Here is a 23,713-nt window from a genome sequence, read left to right as displayed (position 1 = left end):
CTATTTATATAAAATCATTTGGGCTAAATAAATCATTTCATACACTCTTTTACAATATTAAATGGATTATTACTATACAACAATTATTTCGCAACAAAAATAGCACATGAACATAAATTTTATACAGATTTTTTTAAGGATCTGTTTTTTTTGTGTTGACAAAATTCATTGCATATAAAACAATCTAATTTATCATATAGTGTTGAGTTATCCCTATTATAATTATAAAATTTGACAGTTTTAGATTCTTACATTATTTTTATTGTAGTAATATATGTAAATAGTCCACTAATGCATTTATTTTTGCTAGCGTCTGTAATTTTTTGCTAGCGTAAATTATAATACCGACTGGTGTTCATATATATAATTTTACAAAACATTTTTTTTTTAAAGCTTTAATAAAATACAGTAAATTAATTTTTTCTATTTATCCGACTAAAAATTTTTTTTACATATAGATCAAATTATTGAATTAAATAATCTAAAAAGTGTTATAAGCCGTGCTTTTATGTGAAAAAACATATTGCTAATTTTTTTTATAATAAAATTTACATATTTTTTTGTATTTGGGGCAAATGTTCATAGTAAATTCTAAAATTTTATTAAATTTTCGTCTTATCGACGCCTTTATCTATGATCTAATGTCGTTGGTCACTACGTTCATTGTTCTATACAAATGCGAAATAATTATTGTTTAATTTAAAGGAGATACTGTAAAAACCTTGCTATGATTAAAATAAATATTTCTTGTAAGTATTTCTTGTAAATGCAATACGAAGTAACAATATTAAAATCTATTATTATTTATTAAATTCAATATTCTTTGTAAGTTTATTATGACTTATTAAATTTATTATAAAGAATATTATACTAACATGGTTCAACGTGTCAATGCTATCATAAATATACAAATTATAGGCGAAAACCTCCAAACATAATTTGGAGCGTTGCCAGTTAACATGTTAAAGCACTTTGACATAATCGATTAAGTGCAGTAATATTTACAAATAAAACTATTAAAATTTTTCTCGCGTTTCCATTTTCTAGAATTTTACAGTAATTAGTATATAAATCATTAAAACTAATATATTCAAATTTTTAATGATGCAATATTAATATTTTGAAAATAACAGTTTAATTGAATTTAGTGAAGTATTATATATAGAAGTAAAAAAATAATGATTAATTAAATAAACATTTTTATAAAATAATCAGAATATAAATTATAGGACCAACTTTTTAATTAAATGACGTTGAAAATATTTAGAATTTCTTAGTCTAGCTCGATTTTCCTGATTTATCAAACCGTTGTAATCTCAGTAAAAATAAAATAAATAATTGTCAATACATACAGAATAAAATTAGTAGTTAATAGAAATATGTTTAATTATCTGCAAATCTATTTTTATTTGTGTTGAATCAACTTTATATTGGATTACTACAAAGATTTACATAAATAAGTAAAATAAGTCAAGTAAGAGATATTTATTATTTATAATTAAAATTCGAGAAGCGATTATATTTTTACTATTTTTTAATTAATAATTTAAAATAACTAAACTTAAATATTGTATATGTAACTACGGGGCGCAATTTTTTAATTCTGTAAATTTAATTTATATGGATAATTTTTGACTGATTACAACAGAAAATCCACTAAAATATAACTGATACGAAATAGTAAGAAATGTGATTTACACTATGTATCATTAGTTTCTCATTATTTATCCGAAAGTTTAGGGTAGAAATGGTATGCAACTATGCATTTTTTATGTATCGCTAAATTCTTAAAAATAAATTAAAGAAAATTAGACGAGTGAATTAATCAAAAATTTGTCGCATTAAATGCATTGCTAGCATCCTAATTATTTTTTTATATGATTAAAAAACGTTAAAAAAAACACATACAATATTAGAAAAGCTTGTTTTATCAGCAGCTATTGATTTTGTTGAAATCATGCATTTTTAATAATACAGATAGAAGAAGAATTTGCGATTAGTTAGTTTTTCGACAGTAACTGTAGCTGAAGAAGCTTATTTAAAAGCGCATGTACGATATGTTACAATAAATAATGTACAAAAAATATGTATGTAGTTTTTAATTGAATTTTGGAAAAATTCATGTTGCATGATTTTTTAAATATTATTGTAATTTTTTTATGAGAACTGCATAAAGTGGAATAACTGCATTGGATCTATAATTAATGTCAAGACACGCAACATGTCTTAAAAATAAAAGCATCCGAAAATATCTGTATACACCATATGCTTCTTAGAGCAGCTAATATGAGTGATGAACAAAAAAAGTTTTAAATTACAAGTGCTTTAAAAAGTTAAATATACTATCATGAAATGCATTGGCTATATCGTTTATTGGTGATTCATGTGGCTTTCGAACTTAAACCACAAAGAAGAGGCAAATTTATTTAGGAACGATAAATTTATTTTTAATCTTTTCTGTTTAGTTAACTTTTCTAGAAAAAAATCAATATAAGAACAGACAAATTAAAACAAATTAGAGCCATGTATATCTCAAAATACAAAAAATATGTTCGATATGTTGTGTCTTTAAAATAGCTAAAGTACTGAACATTTGCAAAGATTGAAAATGCACTTTTACGTTACTTCACAAAGTTCACATTGTGTACAGAATCTATTAGGTTATGGACAACATTAGCTTTCAAAAACAAACTAATTTAATTTTAATTGAATCAAGGTAAATAGTTTTTAAGAGACTGTCAAACAAATCTATAAAAGTGAGGTTGCCATTCGTTATATCATATTTATGTGAAACGCTATTTTTGCATTAACTGCTATTAAATAAAAATATCAACTCCGTTTTGTAGTGAAAATATAACCCTGAATAGTTATTACATCTATAACACCACCTTTGATAAGCTTTGTTTGATACAAACGAAAGCGTTTATAAATATACAAATTTATAAACACTTCAATTTAAAAGAAAAACATATTTATAATATTTATGAAATCAGGGATTGGTATAAAAATTGTTTAAATAATAATACATAGTTTGTTAATCACTATTTAAAAAAATATAATTGATACTTATAAAATTGCTATATACTAGTGAAAAGTATTATTTCTTCAATAAAATGTCACGAAATAATAAGCATAGTATATCCAATTATAAGTAAATATTAAACGACATTTGCATTTGGGTTTATTAGACCCTGTTACTGATAGACCGACTAATTGTCAACCAACTCGTGGAAATTTTAGCCTGTTGGTTTATCATAGTGGGTAGTATTAACCCCATCGATATATCCTGGACGTCTTATCAAATTATCCTATCCCAAACTTACTTGGATATTCTAATAAAAGCTACCTATATTATAATATATACCTTTATACATAAATGTCTTATGAGTTCTCTTCGTATCATATTTAATAATAAAGACTACTGTTTAAATTTTAGCAGAGCAATAACCTGTATAAAAAAAAGCATTCACGCTCGCATAATCGACAGTCCATTTAATACACGATGTAAGAATTGAAACCACTCGAGGGATTAGTATATTACTATTGTTTTTTTTATATTATTCAATTAATGGATATCAACATAATGGTAATGTATATACGCGGAAATGGAAGTTACTTAATGGTGTGTTGACAGGCTCGGTACGGGGTCCGTGGCGGCTCAGGCTCCAGCCTGTCAGTGCCGTCCTCCACAGCTTATGCTGTAAGTCAATTCTTGTGCACCTGGCCTGTGCCTGAACGTGCTGTCTGATTATTTTACTCATTTTATTATTATTATATATCAAATACTATTATTATTTTATTTGTCATTCAATTAATCGTAACTGACTACATTATCCTATTATATATATATATATTATGTGGAGTTCGCTTTAATTGTTCAATCATACTTCTGCAAAGAGAAGGTCGTTAATAATCATTAAAATGCTGCATCATCCATTCAAACATGCTTATATTTTTTTATAAAGATTCAGAATAAATTACGGACGTTATATATGTATATATTTTTTTTATTATAATATATATTAATATGAAAAGTAGTGTTATATGCAAAAAAAAAAAGCAATTCACTTACAGCTGAAGATGTTCGGAGTGATTGTCATCATGCAGCATGTCGATGGATCAACGTTTATATAATTTAATTTTATGTTATATATGCATTTTACACTAACCATTATTATTGCACGCTAAATCATATACACAAATTAAAAATATTTGCACATGTTATTTACTCACCACAAGAGCAAAATCATAAAAAAATCGATACACAGCAACTGACCATTACCTACCTTTATAAGATACACCATCTTTACATTTTTTGTCTTTAGTTATATTTTCTCAACTAGTACTACTGTTAAAGATTTAAAACCATATACTATAAACCAATATCTTCAAGGTATTAATATTCATGAAACATACCCTCATCTCTCGATGTATGCGGTAGATATGTTTAATGAAATACCGCATAAGTCGAGGCATAGAATAAAGTTTGTGATAAAGTGATCGAATATATTCGCATGTCGAATATATCAACGTTTCTGTTAATAATAATAACCAATACACTTCTACCTACATATGGAACTTTTTCCACTGCCCATTCATTGTATCCTGGATTGATTTTTTGAGAGATCGCTAAAGATTTCGCTGATTTACTTCATAAATAATTTAAAGATACTGTAAAAAGTACAAGTGTTTTATTAGAAATTTCGTTCTATGCTTCGATTCACGTGATTTTTCCTATACATATCTACTGCATAAATCAAGTAATAAATGTATTTGCTCTAACGTTTGACATCCAACCGAATTAAAGTTGCACTCTATATCCTCAATATATAAATTTCCGAGTTCGCAAAGAAATTTAAAAAATAAAAATATTGACAACTTTTTCTTACTCTTATACTTTTAAAAATACAATTAATCAACATAAAAAGTCTCCGATTATCTTATACATATATTACTCTCATACCTGAAATATCTAAACATTGTCATTTCGCTTAATAATTAAATCTTGATACCGTGTTAAGTTCCAGCTGTAATTTTCTGACCGTTTGTTTTAATTCTAAATACTAACAATATTCCTATTTAATCAATTTTATTTTTTGATTCAATACAGCTGTTTTTAAGACAATAAAGAGTGTTATTCAATTTTTGTGCTATAATTGAGATCGTCTCGTACAGTTTGTATAATATATATTATACATTAAGCTTTTCGTGTATACGTTTGTAGGCTCCAGGTGTCTCTAAAGCGAGTGTAACTATAGATTCCGGACGTCGAGCTGGACCAGGGTATGCGAAGAGAGAAGCAGCGGCTTTTTTTAAATACGGTTATTCAATAGTATAAATAATTTTACAGACATAGTAATTATATATAATATACATGTTACTGGTTTATAACCATTTTCATGTTTAAAATTAATTATATTTTAATACAAAAAATAAAAATATATGACGAAACGTTTGTGGCTATGATTTAGGGAAAAAAATTAAAAAAAATTACAATTTAAGTGAAAAAAAATATATTCACAAAATATCATCATACTCTCCACATTTTTTTTAAATTATAATCTTATATTTTTTTCAAACAGGTTTAGATTTTTTCATCTGAGATTTAGTAAGGGAATTCTTCTGAATTTTTAAAAGTGGAGTGGGATATATTCATTACATTTTCCCATAGTGGAAATTTTCATCGGTGGTAAGCTTGAATGAATTTTTTCTTTGCCTGAAACATATTTAATAAGTTTCTTTTAAAATATTATCATTGATGTCTTCTAAATCTGGAAGTTCAATAATCAGCATCTAAATCATCGTTATCCATAAAATTTGTCTCATTAGCAATTTATTGATTAAAGTTTTCTTGTACCGATATCTACAAAATGATATAAAACTAAATAAATCATAATACATATCCGCATATGGGAATAGGCAATAAAACAATAATTCCTTTAGCTATGAGTACTTTTTATTTATAGTCAACAACCTATAATTTAAATAAATAAAACAAAAGGTTATCTATTTGTGATTTATCTCTAAATTTCAACTTCCATCACTTATAACTTCAGTCTAACAAATCAACTGTGACAATACTGTTACAGACTATTTTTAAAATGATTTTTCAGGTATCTGCACTTGAAGCAATTTAATTATTATATATTTTTATTTTTGACAAAATTCCTATGTATGCTGGGATATGATTACCTCGAGTCGCAACGACGAGTATATTTAAGCTGCTGATATAAAATATACACAAGAACTTAATTTTTTTCCACCTAATTACCTGCGCTTGCGTTCCCAAGTATTAAGCAAGAACAGAAGTATAGGTACTTCGGATGTTCTCACCTGCTTCTTATATTCGAGCATAAGTCCTTACCCACCGGCTCATTAACGATCCTGTAGGTTTCGCGTAGTTGCTATGCGCCAACGAATTGCTCCACCTCCATTATTTCGTTCTCCGTCTCTTTAGGGGAGATAAATAAGGCACGGTTTTGCACCTTATAAGATGCCTCTTAGACAAAATATATTTTGAAAGCCTAAGAAAGAGAACATAAAATTTAAATGAAGCACGAAACGAACGCTCTAAGAAGGGCGGTGTACGCCTCCCAGAAGAGAGGTACATTGCCATGCAAGATACATTGACGTGTACATACATGTATTTGAATGAATAAATTTTATTATATAATTCAATAACCTTAAAAACACCTTATGTAATATTTCTTACGTCACCTTTTTGGCGAAACGTAATGGATCGGAAAACTTTGACAGTTTAGTCCTATTATTGCGTCAAATTAGATATTATTGCGTCAACACCTTAGCTTGTCGTCAGACTCGATCTTGAGAAAGTAACTTAGTTTGCCATTGTTAGACACATAAGTTAGTTTGTCATACTGTTGTGGTTCTGAAATTTCAATGTTTTAAATAATTAGTAACTTAGACTCTACAGTGAGACAACAATTCGATTTTAGTCATTTTAATACGATTAAACAAAGCGACATAATTTGGTTCAATTAACAAAACACTATGTTATATCAATTATACTAACTAATGTGTTACCGTAACACATAATTTTACGTATTTATAAGTATAATTTAGCGCTGTTTTAAATTAAATTTTTATGTTTCTCAATAAAAATATGCTTAAATATTATTTTGATTGTACCTTCGTGATTATTTCTTTTTACATAGTAAATTTATTTAAAGCTTAATTTAGAATAATGTAAATATCTACTGATTTGCTAGAGTATATATATTTTTTATGTAGTATTAAGATATAATATAAATAATATTATATATATACATATATAGCTTAAAGTCTAGTTTTTTTAATTATAAATCGTCGATAAAAAAAACATTTAAAGCAGATAATTTCATCTTTTTGACAAAATATTGTACACATCCGGTATAAACCGTTAAAAATATAAAACAAATTATTTCAAATAATCTATACATCAGTGAACTCCAAGGCTTCCAATTTTTACACCATACATTCGCGCGTGCTAGAGCCGAGTCACAAGAAGAAAGTCATATACGAAAGTCAAAGAATAATTAATATAAAACTATGTATTAAAAACTCGACTTTCAATTAGATACCATATAACTTATTTAATATGTACTGATCAGCATTATTGGTGGCAAAGAGAACCAATATCATTATCTTAAATATATAATAAGATATCTAGTTATTTTCTAATATATGGCAGAAGAGAGGCAATAATGTGAATGACTTTATTGAATTTGAAAAAATAAAAGAAAAAAATATTTTCTATTTAATGTCTGCGCAAATATAAATAATGATAAAATCTGTTGAATTTTGGGAATCGTAATATAACTGAGCAATTTTTAAATACAAAAACAATAATAAATAAACTATTGATTCTTGAGAAAACGATAGAGATAATAATTTAATATGAAATATCTGCACAAACGAGCTGTTAAATCTAAGTCACAATTACATTGTACATCCAGACTCCTAATTTTGTTTTTGTGTCAATGATTCTGAAATCCTCAAACGAGTACCATTTCTAACAGCACCAAACTGTTAATGTTTAATTTTGGTCGTCCGATGCATTTGTGCCAAGTTAACCATAATGTAATTTAATATGAAAGCTAGGTCCAACGTCGAATAATTTAATAATATTCCAAACAAGGCATCGTTAGTCGAAGAAACCTTTGCAAATAAATGGAAATGGTGAAAGAGGGAAGAAATGGATTGCAAAATGTTGAGCGCTTTAGACGACTACTTGAAGATTCAAATAAAGCAATTAAATGGTTTGATTCTTTGTCTACTTTGACTCGTCAAATGCCGTTTACTTTAGCTTTAAATAAATAAATTGTTAAAAACGTAAAATTAGCATAGGATACATCTACTCAATATAGCGGTGGCTTTCATTTTGAACTTTAATACATTAAATACATCTACCTTACATAACTTCAGTCAATAATAACCAATCGGTTATTTTACACAAATCATTTTTTTAATTGAATTAACTGGTAATATCCCTTGTGGTCCATTTATTTTAAACGTATGCACTACTATTTACTTAACTTGCAAATAAATCAAAACATAACAATGACTTTCTATTTATATATACAAACTGTAGCATATCCTGTCCTCTATTTTTTTATTAAAATAATATATGTAAATTTTGCAAATGATTTTGCATATGTAGATATTATTTAAAATAATATTGTCAACCTGTTGATACTTTTAGATAAAGTTTGTTGCAGGTCGCAGCAAAGTTTTGCAATTTAATATCGCTCTGAACTATTATATTTCTTCACATTCGAAAGGTTCATTTAATAATCGCATCAAGATTTCGTTATAAGCGAGGTCGAAAGTTTTCTTATAAATGTTCAAATAGTCAGTAGAGTATAAAAACCTATTAAAAACATATTTATATATTTTTAGTTAAATCACTTCATTGCCTAACATAGGAGTCAGCTAACTTTTTCATAAAAGGTTATATCGTGAATATTTTAGGCTCAGAAAGAAAAATTATTAATAGTTCATTTGAAGTGTGAGTTTCATATTTGAGCACTGTTTTTCCATTTAATTTTTAATTAAATTCGTTAAGAACCCCTAGGATATCTGCAGCTAAGGCTAATTTTTAAAGCCATTTAGTACAAGATATTAACTAGTAAAAATTGTAATCGCTCATCAGTTGTATGCTAGGACAAGTTAGGATAATCGACTTTTATTTCAATTAAAAAAATAAAATATTTAATATTAAAAAAATAGCTTTAATTAACTAGAACTAAAATAAATAATAAAGCTTGCTCACATTCCGCTTGAAACAATCTCATTTAAAATTTAAAAAATTAAAGCTATTATAACTAAACTACATTTATAAATATTTAATATGACCTACAATTTAATATGCTTCCCTAGTTTAAGAATACATAATTAATAAGAGTACGCAATAAAACTGTGAACCCAGCAAAGTATTTCATTAGGAATCGCATCAAACGGTTTGTCTTCAAATCGATGTTACATCGAGACTTAAAAATAGATACCTTTACCAAACACCAAACTCCGCGAGAGAATTAAATCATATTATTAATATATAAATACCAAACTTGTAGCAGAAATATTTATTAATGAATAACAGTTATTTATATGAATAATAAATAAATAATTAAAATAATAGCGGTTTTATTTTTATACACTTAAAATTCAATTATAATATTATTTTTCCTTAAATTAAGCAAATAAGATTTTTTTGTATAATTTCTTAACATGTGGTTTAGTAGCATAAACTTATGGTTTGAGTATTGTTAGGGTACGTACGGTAAAAAAATGATTCTTAAAAAATTCAAGGTCAAGAGTCTTGAGAAAAATTAGAGGAAATCGAAGCTTAGTTTTTTATACAAATCATTTTATTTATCATTTTGATTATAATTAAAAACTACTTTAATAATAAAAAAAAATTGCCTTAATTTTACAGGTTTTAAATTAAGTAAATAAACGTAATAATTAGACAGTTGTTTTTTCAGTGTTTTTCTTTTTAAAAAAATAAGGATTCTTATTTTATTTTTTGATTTTCTCAAAAAAAGCTCTAAAAATGGTTAAATAAATTTATATATGCAATATACAGTATGTGATTTAAATAATGCAGTATATTACATAATATCTTATATATAATTGTTCTAAGCCGCTTTCGCTTTCGGACGCACATAACTAAAAATGAAATATACTTCGTTCAATGCTCTACTCCAAAAATCGTATCGCTTTGTATGAACGGTGTATAATAATATACGTAAACAAAGGAAATATATTTAATTATAATAATAAAAATAAAAATTAAATTTGGTCCTAATAATTTTCGGGCACCGGTAATGCGTTCTGTTGTTTCGACCAATAAAAAATAAGCATTCAAATATAAAACAAGATGCCGACAGTACCATGACAACAGTTTTAAATATTTATTATTTATTAATAACATTTTGCTACGCGACAATAATTTTCATTAATTCGTCATTTGACTGAATCTAAATAATCGGATTGCAAGTTAATTAGGTGTGTTATAACTATGAAAGTTAAATATATACATAATGTGTTGAAGAATAGAAGAATATATTAATTAAATTAGATAAACAAACATAAAACAATCTTCGTAATGAAATCTTAAAATTTTGAATTTCCGGCGACGGACTCCAAGGCTGAAAAGTGAGTTTTTCTTTTTACAATACATAAAAATTATCATTGCTTCTGATTTAATGCACATATTCGTTACATTTGGCAAATTGAAAATTAACCAGGTACGTTTTAAACGTGAACGTGTAATATATACTTAGTATGTATGAGGATTGAAAGCTAATGTCGATCAATTCGACGCTGTCGCAGTGGGAACGCTATGTAAATCAGTCAACGGACAGCTTATAAATGTGTAGTTTCTTGGATGTAATCTAATAAACGACCTTTTACAATGATTATAAATAAGTGATTGCATACCTGGAATAATCAATTGCCAAAATATCTAAGAGTGGGTTATTTTTAATGTGGAAAAATATGTATACGTCATAGTTTTTATTAAATTTTTGTTCTGTGCCATCATTTTTCTTTCGGAATAGCCAAATTCATGATATTCAGTTACATCAAACTTATGTAGTATGTTCTTTATATAAAGATAATACTTGCTGACAGTAACTTTAACATGAGAAGATTCACTCTTTGTTTATATATACCAATTCTAAGCTGTAGCCATATAGGTCATCAACTTGTTCCATCATTGCTTCTGAAAAATAATAAAAAACAATAAGACCTTATCAATATTAAACATTGAACACATTATTACTACTAATATAATGCATAAATTAAATTTAAACGACAACCGAATATGTTATATTATATATTAATTGTTTGCCATACGTAAATGTTATTAGATCTCTCATTGCTTCAAAAAATTAACTGTAAACGATAATATATGGTGGGTAAAATGTAACTATTTGTTTACACTAATATGAGATTTTTCATTATTACTACCATTGTAATATGTTTAATTAACTTTGGCATGTAATTGACAAATCAGTGTCTTTTAATATTTGATTCTAGAAAGTCAATAGTAATTTTGTTAAAATAGCCGTAATATATTATTCATATAACCAAGCACTTTCTGTCACACTCATAATTGAAACTTTTATTTATATTGTTTATAATTCCAAATGCTACACCATTTTAAATCATCTTCAACTAACATTTTAGTCAAGTTGTAAACCTATTTTCAAATGAATTGTAAAGGTTAAGTAGTTTTTTATAGATTGAGCCATTTTGACTATCATTGAAAATTCTAAATAATAATTTTTAATTTGAACCATTAAAAAATCGGAACGATGCAAAAATAAAATTTAAAACCCAAAAAGTTGCGGGTCCGGTATTCGCACACTCGCTATCTTCGGTACCTCATGTAATAGATAAATACTCATACGTATACACTTTTTTCGATTTTTACGCGGCTAAGAAAAAATATTTTTATTTGAAAACTAGCAAAATTATATATTTGGCTTCACACGTGCAGCGCGGAGATATATAGACATGGTTTAATTAAAGGCATACTCCTATTTCTTGCACTCGACCTACATCTGGAACCATTCCCGCTGCCCATGCAGTGTGTCTTGTGTTGTTTTTTAAACTGCAGGCGTATTGCTGAAGATGTTTTTCAGTTTACTTCATAGGTTAAAGACACGTAAATACTATTTTATTGTTTTATTACAAATATCGTTCCACGCTTCGATTAACGCAGTTTTAGTTTACTCAATTCATATATTTATTTTTACGTATCTAATCGTATTAAAGGATGAAGTTCTAAAACTAATTATAGTTTAAGAACTTTCATTTGGTCAAGTGTATACATACATTTTATAAAAAAAAAATGATCGATTGTTTACGAACTACTGCTGATACAATACAAACTACTATTACATTTATTTATAACAAATTATTTGCTTAGTAAATCGGTGATTTTTATTTTTTTGAAAATCTATCAACGTTCCTTTAATCGAATATCAGTACGATATTTCCCGAACGCTGTTTTCATTATATTTATATGCACACTGTTTGAAGTGTTGAAAAAAGTTAGTGCCACGGTATGACTAATATAGTTTATAGTTTATTTCTTATTTATATTCTCGCCCCTTTTTCCTTAATTGCCGCAAGAAACAGTTTTTCCTGCAATCATAAATTAAAACCCATGATCATTTTACCTTAAACATTATGTTTCAACCGCAATTTTTCATTATAAATAATGCTATTGAGAAACTGTTCGATAAACTTCGTATAAAAATGCAATATCATCCAATATAACTCATGAGAGGATAACAAATCAGTTTCTACATAAGCTAGTGTCAAGTATAAAACAATTAAAAGTTATATCACCGTTATTAATCATTTCATGTTATTATATCTAGAATATCCATGACATGGTATCTAATGGTACGCTGAAAATCAAATTGCATTATAATGCAATTTGATTATACACATACATACAAACAGGTCCAAAAAAACCTAATTGTTTGCTAATTTAATAAACTGTAATAAAAATTTACAATTATTAGACTCGGTTTAAAATTTATTTTAAGGTTTTATTGGGCCTCAGTCTACATACATATATACAAATACATTTATAATATATATGCAGCTTGCACGGAGCATGATCGTGAGTACTGTTTATAAGTGTTGTATTTTAAGAATTATAACGAAATTAATTCAATCATATAATGAATAAATGAGTGTGTGTGCGTGTTTAACGTAATAATATATATTATGTTGTAAAAAGTGTTATTATAATTAACACCATTACTTGGCCAGTTGTTATAACCAATAAGGATTTATTTTGTAACATGAGCTTTTATTATTTCACTCGATACTGACTATGAAAATTGCTTTATATATTTGCTTAAATCACACAGTTGATTGAATAATATGTTGCGCTCTAAAAATGCTTTTTTATTGTTTTAATTTATTTGATTTGATGAGTTATTATTATATGACGCTTTGTTAACCATTTATAAAGAATGCCAAAGTACCACGAGTAAACATTGGATTCGGAAGAATGAATATTTAAAATATAAAAATTCAGTTACAATGAAAATCACGAATATTTGCATGAAAAAAATATAAATATTAATAAATTGATCTGCTTTTAAAATCAACTAATGGAGAAATATATTATGCTCAAGTCAAATACATGTTTACTGACATAGTCTATTTTTATATATTTATATATATTATTTATATAAAAAATCTATTTTTTAAATCTTAACTCTTATGTGATAGCAATAAATAATTGTAATTCACAAATAGCTCCTATATAAATCAGTATTTTATCAATACATATTATATTTTCTGTTTTCAATAATTAAAAATAAATAATTAAGTTAAAGCAGTACGACCGTGATTTCTTTATTGAGTTTTATATTTATTTCAACTAATTTTCGACAAAAATTTCAGTTAACATGTCTTTGTCTTAGTATTTATACATATTTAATTTTTGTAAAAAGCAAAGAAATCGATTTATCTTTTACATTACTAAAAAATATTAAAATTTACTATTTGTATTATATAATACAAATTTTTAAAAATGAATTAAAACCAGTTTCACGAACATTGCTAATTTTTCCACAATTTAACAAAAATTTTGTTAAAAAGTAACAAATCTCGTTTTGTTACTATTTTGAGATAGTAATTTTAATATTATTATGTAAAGTCCAAACGACACCAATACGCAAAATAATTTATTTTATACGTAGTTTACGTCAAATTAAATCTTTTCTATTTTAATAGGTTGACTAAAATAATTTTACTTAGTACTTTAGAATATCTTAAAAATAATTTATAAGTCGCAAAGTATGATTTATTATTTTTTCATAGCTTACAAAGTAAGACACTGTTTCCAAATTTAATAGCAATAGGTTTTAAAATGTACATACATTTTTATTGGGATTAAGCTGTAAGAATAGAATGCTTCTCGTATGGGAAAATAAATATTTTAGCTACACGGGTATTAATTAAGCATATTAGAGGCTTAAAACTACCTTACTTCACAGTAAAATTTCATTGTTATATAGTGTTTAAATTTTGTATTTTTGACTTTACTATCATTTAATACATTTAAAGTGTAAATAGCATAACATTTATCACTAAATAAAAATTGTAGTTTTTTAATAAAAAATATATATAATATAATATATGTTTCAGTTATAATTCTATTTAATGAATATGTCAATTAACTCATAATTACTTTTTGAAATTAAAATATTTAAATTTAATTACTTGTGATGTAAAAATAGAACCTCGTGGGTTTTAATATTTTTAATTTGAAGACAAAGCTCAATAATGATGCATGTGGAAAATTTCGAAAGTGCAAGTAAAATAAATGTCCAGATTTGCATAAAACACAGTTTTTTTTATATTATTTTAGTAATATGGAATATATTTTGCGTTTTTTTGTCGTTTGTGAATTCAAAAAAATATTGAAATTAATATCATACAAATGTATTATGGTCGCAAATGATCAAACTATTGCATTATTTGGGCAGTCAATTAACAACAAAAATCATTTACTATCCGACCTATGTCATCATGCTATTCATCACTGTTTTCCACATTTGATGTTAAATGTATTTGTATTTGTTTAATGATACGAACAGACATTAAAGACCCATTAATGACTGTACATACGAGGGATTTTACAAAGTTCTAGGAATTTTGTGCTATTAATCAGCATGCGCAGACAGATTATATGCGCATGCAAACCATGACATGCTTAATGTTGAATCGGGTTATTTGTCATTTAGTTTGCTCCAGTCATTTACTAGATGTACTCATGCAAATTATGATAAATTTAAAGCCATGGAAGCAATTATTTTCTTCTTATGGTAGGAGGGCTCCCAGCCTCAAAATTATATACAGCGTTTGAAGAGTGTTTTTGGTGAGTCTTCAGATTCTAAAAAGTCTGTTTACAAGTGGATCGAGAATATAAAAGTCGGTAGCACGAGCCACAAAGACGATGTGAGCGATGGTCGACCTAACACAGCAGCAGTTAATGAAGAGAACAAAGCTGCTGTGGATTATAGCTGTGTGACCAATCGGAATAATGAGGTGAGCATCAGTTCCAGAAAAGTATATGAGATTCTGCATGAATATTCATAAAGTGAACATGTGTCGTCCCTCGTATAATTAATGATGTTTTGGTAATTCTGCGATTAGAATTAATACCATCATCCTTATTCGCATGACTTAATCCCTATTGATAACCGTATAATCGAAGAAATACATGACAAGCATTTTCAGTCTCTTGACGAAGTAAAGCGATAAATGTGTGGATAAAAATTATTTCACAAAACTTCTTAAAATAGGGTCTTAAAAAGCTTGTTTTTCTTAGTGAAAAGTGCATAATAGGGATTCCTTTTAAATATATAGAATTAATTATGAATAAGTTTAAATATCATGTAAAAAAATTCAGGCAAATTCCAAACTTTGTAAACAACCCTCGTACATCTAATACAAAAAAATACTTACAACAATTATCCATTTAATAAAAATATAACAAAAAAAATCCTTTAACAAATCTAGAGACCAAAACTAAGTTTATTTATAAAATATGCACTACAAGGGATATTCGGAATGTATATTTTATATATTTTTATACATGGTCAAAAACACCGCTGTTTTCGATATGGTTCGCGTGTGCGTTTATTAACTTTCAGGCACAGCAACATTGTTCCTGAAAACCATTTTACTGCTTAAATTTGCTAATGTCCTGCCAGGATCCGATTCTTCTGTGTGATTTATATGATTATGACAATAGCGTTATGAAGAGGAAAAATGATTTAGTCAATTTATAGCAGCACGAAGGGAGCAAAAGGCAATTCATTCGATAGATGAGCAATAATTATTTATTATAAATGCATTAAGATCCATAGTAACTATGTTAAAATAAATTAATTAAGAAGCGTTCTACTTATAATATACTTTCCGAATATCTCTCGTATATATGAGGTATTTAAAATATCAGGGATTACTTATGTTTTAAGATATTTAATTAAAGAGACAGTTAAACGCGTATGTATTGAGTTGTGGAACCTTGAGAGATCGCGCGTTGCGGGTCGAAATTGTCTTTGTATTTGCAAAATAAATAAATATATTACAATTCAATGAGTCCGCCTCTAATATTTTTAATGCCTCATATCATAATCTAGAATAATTAATTCATAATCGCAAAAGTTTTATGAAATTAAAAAAGAATAACGTATAGCATAGTTTAATTTAAGCGTCGAATCTTTGTTACTCATCAGGTTTTTGGCACAAAACCTAAACTATTTGAACCTCATACAAATTTATGAGAGCGCGAATTTATGGAAATTCTTCGTATCGTTTCATGTTTATATATTGTATATGCTGTTAAGGTTTACTTTGCTAATATAATCGTAACACGCTTGTATCTTAAACCTCTAATCAGCTTTTTCAGGCTTACACCATTTTTCTGCACATGGGTTCAATTACTTCCAAACTTCCGCCGGATTGACGAGAATTACCAGACCAGGTTAGTTATTTATACGAGTCTCTAACTGTTTGCCTGTTTTAGGGCGGATCGATGCCTAACACGTCGTCGAGCGTGCCGTTTCTGCTGTCTTCCTCAATGCAGTCGATCCGTTCGCGTCGGCCCTCCACGCAATTGGGCGGCTCCCAAGGTTCGAGCTTGCTCCAGCAGTTGGGCACCGGCATGGTAAGGCACCTCACGGCCTCCTCCAGATCTGTACAGAGCCAACAATGGACCACGGCGGTCAGCAGCCGGGTGTTTCCCCCGCCCGTGTCTGCTGTCCGGAAATGCCCCTCGCTAAATATCACATTTAACAACTAAATGTAATTATCGACTTATACTTTTTTATATATCATATAAATATGCTATTATGTGTCACATTGTGTATACATAGTGGCCCAAGGAAACTTAACACTTTTTAAGTGCTTATATTTCATTTATTGTTCATTCTATTATATATCAATAGATTAAAGCATTATATTATTAAAGTACACTTTTAAGCTATCTCAAGAACTGTTAATGCTTCAAAAAATAATAAATATTCCTCATTCGCTCATTCGACATATTTTTATCATATACAGTGGAACCTAGGTTTATGAACATAATTTGTTCCAAAAACTCGTATTTTAAAATACAAAGAAATAATATAAACTCAATTTCATATATTGTAAAACTAAAAAAAAAATATATTCCAAATACACAAATATTTTTTTTATTTTTACTATTGAAATTTATTAGGTTATCCCGAAATCAATGTTTTTTTATTGAAAAAAAAAACACTTTTTAATGTTTATTTATATTTTATTGATTCGAAAAATTCGGGTGAGTGTGTGTGTATACTCGTATCACACTTCAAATATTACAAACACACATAAATCGTGTTTTATTGTGAACTTTTAAGTATATTTATCGGCAGCGATGGTCTTGCCATGGTGACGTCTTCTAAGTCATAGTTTCTTAACCGGTGGTCCGCGGACCACTGGTGGTCCGCGAAGATTTTTATGATCGAATTTTATGCTGTATTTTATGGATTTTTAAATTATATTTCTTGTTACTGACTGGTTTAATATACTTAAATATGGTTATATCAGCATACTGTGTTGCAAAATTAATTGTTTTGAATAAAAAAATCAATTATATAAGTATTTATTATTTTATTTTAATGTTAATGGTGCACAAAACATGTTTTGATCTTTTTGGTTGTTTGTAGATGTAAAAAGATTAAGAAACTATGTTCTAAGTCATAGTTTCTTAACCTTTCTACATCCAAGGACCACCAAAATATTAAAAAAATATTTGGCGGACCATCAACATTGGAATAAAATATAAAATATTTATATAATTGATTTTTTATTCAAAACAATTAATTTTGCAACACAGTATGCTGATATAACCATATTTAAGTATATTAAAACAGTCAGTAACAAGAAATATAATTTAAAAATCCATGTTTATCGAAATAATAAAAATAAAACTATCTTCAATAAGACGATTTCTAAATAGCCCTATGCAAATACAAGCGAATGCAATACAGATGTAAAATTAATTTTATTACAAAATCAATTGTAAAATGAGTGAAATTAATTTTATTCAAAAAGTCTTCGCGGACCACCAGTGGTCCGCGGACCACCGGTTAAGAAACTATGTTTTAAGTAGCTCTACCCTCGTTCTTAGCATTTTCTACAGCCAGGACTTTTATTTATTTGCAACCTATACCTTTTAGCTAAAGAAGTCCATCTTCTCCTAATAGTATTTTTTACTGTTTAGTATAAATTTGACTATGGACTATTTGTGTTAACATTATTTTACTCACTTAGCTATTTTATAATATATTTCGTATAATATTAATATCGGTAAAAAAGGATTATTAAGTATTTTTTTAACAATAGCATTAATTGTTCATGTGATACAAGTCTAAGGTTTTTTTTTAGTAATAGTTTTTAAATCAAATTTATTTTTTGAATTAATGATTGATGAGATATAACCTTTTAAAAATTATTTATTTTTAAGCCACTCTGTATATACACAACCTAGCCATTAAATTCGATCGCTTATATAGTTCTTGCTTTTTATCACTAAAGTAATAATTATTTATATTGAACAGAATGATGCAATAAAAATACACATTATTTGAATTGAAATAAATGTAAACTTTTATTTAATCTATGTATGTATAATTTGTAAAGCTTGTTATATTTTATGTGAACTGTTTATTAATATAAATTCGTATGCATTATAAATTTAAGATAAATAACTATCTATTGCTTTAAGACTAAACTTTAGTCGATTGAAAAAATTTAGAATGCTCAAATTGCTTAAATAAAAATAGTGTTTAAAGTCAATCTAATTTGTTTATATATTTACAAAACATGGTATATGTAAGAATATATTATTTATATACATATATTACTTATATTATGCACATAATTAAATACTTATTAACGATGATTTATTGTATTAAAACCAGTGAAGCAATATCTTGTTTTTTCAAAATTTTAAGACAAATAATGTCCTATTGTATTTTATCGTATTATATGTAATTCATAATGTAATATTATGGTACAGATGTGCAAATGTGGTATTGTTGTGGTGCTCTAATCGTCTAAATATTTTATGGTAATTAACTATAATAGATTATTCTGGTCCTAAATTCTCAGCTGCATAATCAATAGTAAATTAAGAAAAATTAACCGAGCCGAGATTCTCACTCTAAATATAAAATAAAACATAGTACATATTATAATTTTTTTAACATAATGTTGTAAAATTATGAGGCTTTGACAATGGCTCCCTACCATCTTATCTGTATAGTGCGATGCAAATTTTCCCCCTTTTTCGACGCTTGTGATATTATCGGAAAATGTACTTGCTCCTAAATAAAAAAAATATGTATCATATAAAAATACATTAGCAGTATCATAAGTGCTCAAACCAGAATGGCGAGAGAGTAAAAATTATTTTTTTAATATAATCTTATATTATATAAATTCTACATTTTAAACATATTTGTAACTGTATTTTAAAAATATATTTGACTCAGTTGTACCTAATTTAAGTTCTTAAAGCAATAGTAAGTATTTAATTCTGAGTTACTTGATAAGATATTGTTATTTTTTATAAGTGATCGAATTAAATAGGTAAAATGAGCCTAGATTGGTCGTGCACATTATATACCAAAAGATACAAATTTTGTTTATTTGTAATTTACTTCAATAATTTCATTACTATACAAACACATCCATTAAATACTAAATATGAGAACCTTTAATATTATTTACACAAATGTATATTTTAAATTAAATAAATAACAGTAAACACGTGCGACCAGTCAAGGGGATGATATTTTTAATAAATAATATGTTTTTTTAGAGGGATTGCTTGTTTCTAATGGGAAAAATAGATACACATTAGCTTATTATAATTTTACAGTGTTAATTTTGCATTTATTTTTTTTAGAATGGGATGTAGTAAAATATTTTTTTAGTATTTTGATAGAAAATTTTAAATTATAGACGTACAAAAAGAAGATCTAACTAATTTGTTTGCATTTTCAGTATCAGCTGTTTTCCGGTCGTTAAAAATCATGGGATGTTGATTTAAACATTCATCGTCATTATTCTATATTGTAACTCCCTAATTCTCCAAATATTGTATGGATATACTAGGAAGATGCATTTATACACATTTAATTTATTATTATAAGTATTCTTGTAATCGTTTATATATATTCCTAAATCACGATAAAATTTTCGAAACAATTAATGGAATGCCAATGTATGAAATTTCAATTTTTTTCGATTGTAAAAATATTAATGGAAATGTGTTCATCTAAAAAAATATGATTACAAAGTGTAACAACATCATAAATGATATAAGCATGTATTTAAACTATACATAATTATAATTTTAAAACATTGAGAAGCATATAAAAAAATACATCAACACACATACTTTAACACATCAATTTATCTATTTATTATATATTTATATAGTTACGTTCATTAAGGGTTGAGCTGACTGAGGATGAGACATACACACGATTAAAAGATAAATACAATTTAGACAGAATCGTTGGGACCAAATGGATTCTTTACACGAGTTTCATCACAAGATTAGAATTTCAAAAATATACAACATCGCTCAGTTAAACGATTGCTTTAACTTTCGACATGAATGTAGCTTGTTATATTTGTTTATTTTATTTATTTTGTTAAACTAGCTTTCTATTTTGGCAAACATATGATTAACCCTTGCTTTGAGTATATAATTATAAACTTGCTTTAACTAAATTCTGGGAAATCACAGGGAAATAATAATATAAGATGTGAGAAATCAAACATGTGGGCTAATCGTGCGTTTTGTTAATTTGAAAGCAATTAGTTTTATATATATTTATAATAATAATAATTATTATAAATTAAACATTTTCAAGTTAATTTTGGTGCTTGCTTGTGTGATCTTCATCTCCTTACTATTATCGCCTTGGACTATATTCATTGACAATCTTCACTTCATTGATAATATAGTTTAATCATTGAATCAATCATGTGGATAATTAAAATTATTTAGATAGGATATATCTTTGAAAAACTGATCTTTTAAAATTAACATGTTATATGTGTCTGTCTGTGATTGTAGTGAAATTAGTTTTAATGACATTATGGTGAAAAAATTAAATTGATTGAATGATGTCATCAGAGTTTCTTCTACCTTTTGACTGAGATTTGTAATCGTATATGATAAATTAAAAAAACTCTATGACTCACTCATCATTGACTATATATCGTTAATAATAAATATGCGCTAAAACGTCAATTACATTAAAATAATCAATTATGCTAAAATATTGTAACATATACACATTTTAATTTAACAAAGTTATCACATTGCACAACAAACTTTGTTACAATTTATAAGCTGTCAGTATTATTTTTCAATTTGCAGTATTTTAATTATATTCAATTTTGTTACGTATACTTTTTATGATAATTTATGATATATTTTATTATTTTATTGGTTAAAATTTATATTATATCAAAAATAAGTTAATGGTTTAATATAATTAATTATTATTTAGTCTTAGTGAATAAAAATTAATTTCTTATATTATATTTTGCCTGAATTATTTGCAATGTTAATAATTTTAACATAAAAAAAATCAAAATAAAATATGTACGTGCCAAGAATTTATTAACATGTTACTTACTTACTTTCAGAGCAAAATAAATAAAATAGTGTAATTGATGTTTTAGTAAGTAAAGTTTCAGTATTAAATAATCATGAAAGAAACACATATTTTCCATGTATATACATATTTAGGTATACATCACGTAGATGCATAATTTGAATTTGGAGCATTGTCATCAACAGTCATGCATGTTAAAAATATATTTTTACAATGAAAATATTCATATTTCATATAAACATAATTTTAAATCTTTACTCACTTTTAAAATTGAACGATGTTTCTTCTATTGTAACGTCTTTGTGTAACTGGATTGAATGATTGTGTGATTACTTAGTTCATGATTTATTTAATTTTTATACACAAATACATATATTTTCATATTATAAACTCTTCAATATACAATTAATAAATGACAATCGCAAAACTTAAATATACATTAAATTTATAATGAAAAGTCCATATCACATTACATATGACACTTTATTCTGCAAAATTAAAAACACCGAAAATACGTACATAAAAAAAACAACATGGAAAGTCGATCAATATTATTATTTATTTGCATAAATTATATAAATAATAGTTAATTTTATTAAAAAATCGACTGAATTCAGTAAATTGTAACCGTCCATGTATTCAAAAATTATGAAAATCCGTTTATTCAATCAAAAATACGAATTAAAGTTATTTTACCAAGTATATAAAAAAATATTATTATATACGTTTATTAACTGAAAGATGCACAGAAAAAGATTAACGTTGAAGTTGGTTTCATATAAAAATTTACTATATTGAAAATTTCCTTACTTCTTAAAAAGTGTAAATTATACTAATATTGTTAATATCTCTTGTGTCAAAATTTACTATTACTTGCATAAAATGTTTAAACCTTTTTTTATTTTCCCTCTATAAATCCCATATTTTTCTATAATCTACAATTTTGATTAGTCTATGAAATTATGTAAAAAATAATCATATGAATATGTGTATTTTTTTAAAAGAAAATTATATATTTATTATATATGTACATTAAAAATTACTGATTATTTACGCCCGCGATTCTACTCGTGAGTTCGTAATAGATAATTTCTGAGAAGTGAGATGTTATATTTAAATATACACATATATTTAAAAAAAATATGTATGTTAATTATATTAAAAATATATTACATAATTAAACACTCATCACATTAATTATTTATGTCACAGATCTATTACCAAAAAAATCAAAGTTGAATATTAACATTTAAATATAAATGATATATGACTAATATTTGTTTGCGAACCAAATTTAGCGTCTGTTTTGATCTTAAATTAATACTTATATGTATAAATTACTATTCTTAAGAAATAAAAAAAACATACGTTGTTAGTGATAATAATTATAAAAATGTTATTTCAACAGCAAAAATATGTTATTGATATCGTCATAGAAATAAATATATATGTTCAATGTATTATTCTCTGTGTATTCAAATAATGTCTTCACTCTATAAATT

The 23,713-nt window shown here is 26.2% G+C and overlaps 1 protein-coding gene across 1 annotated transcript in view; it reads left to right on the top strand.

Annotated features, from left to right (window-relative positions):
• The window catches only part of bma (SCY1-like protein bma), a 229,393-nt gene extending 207,444 nt beyond the window's left edge, over window positions 1–21,949 (top strand). Inside the window, exons 16-17 of the mRNA XM_088187622.1 lie at window positions 17,072–17,212; window positions 20,581–21,949. Of these exons, the coding sequence (XP_088043748.1) occupies window positions 17,072–17,212; window positions 20,581–20,604 (165 nt within the window). The 3' untranslated portion in view covers window positions 20,605–21,949. The remainder of the gene's footprint in view (window positions 1–17,071; window positions 17,213–20,580) is intronic.
• The last annotated feature ends 1,764 nt before the right edge of the window (window positions 21,950–23,713 follow it).

Source organism: Plectrocnemia conspersa, unplaced genomic scaffold (genome assembly GCF_051122295.1).
Source record: "Plectrocnemia conspersa isolate PC_06_02 unplaced genomic scaffold, ASM5112229v1 ptg000006l, whole genome shotgun sequence".
NCBI classification, from domain to species: domain Eukaryota; kingdom Metazoa; phylum Arthropoda; class Insecta; order Trichoptera; family Polycentropodidae; genus Plectrocnemia; species Plectrocnemia conspersa.
The sequence above is the reverse complement of the archived record's forward strand: the minus strand, read 5'-3'. Positions and strand labels throughout refer to the sequence as shown.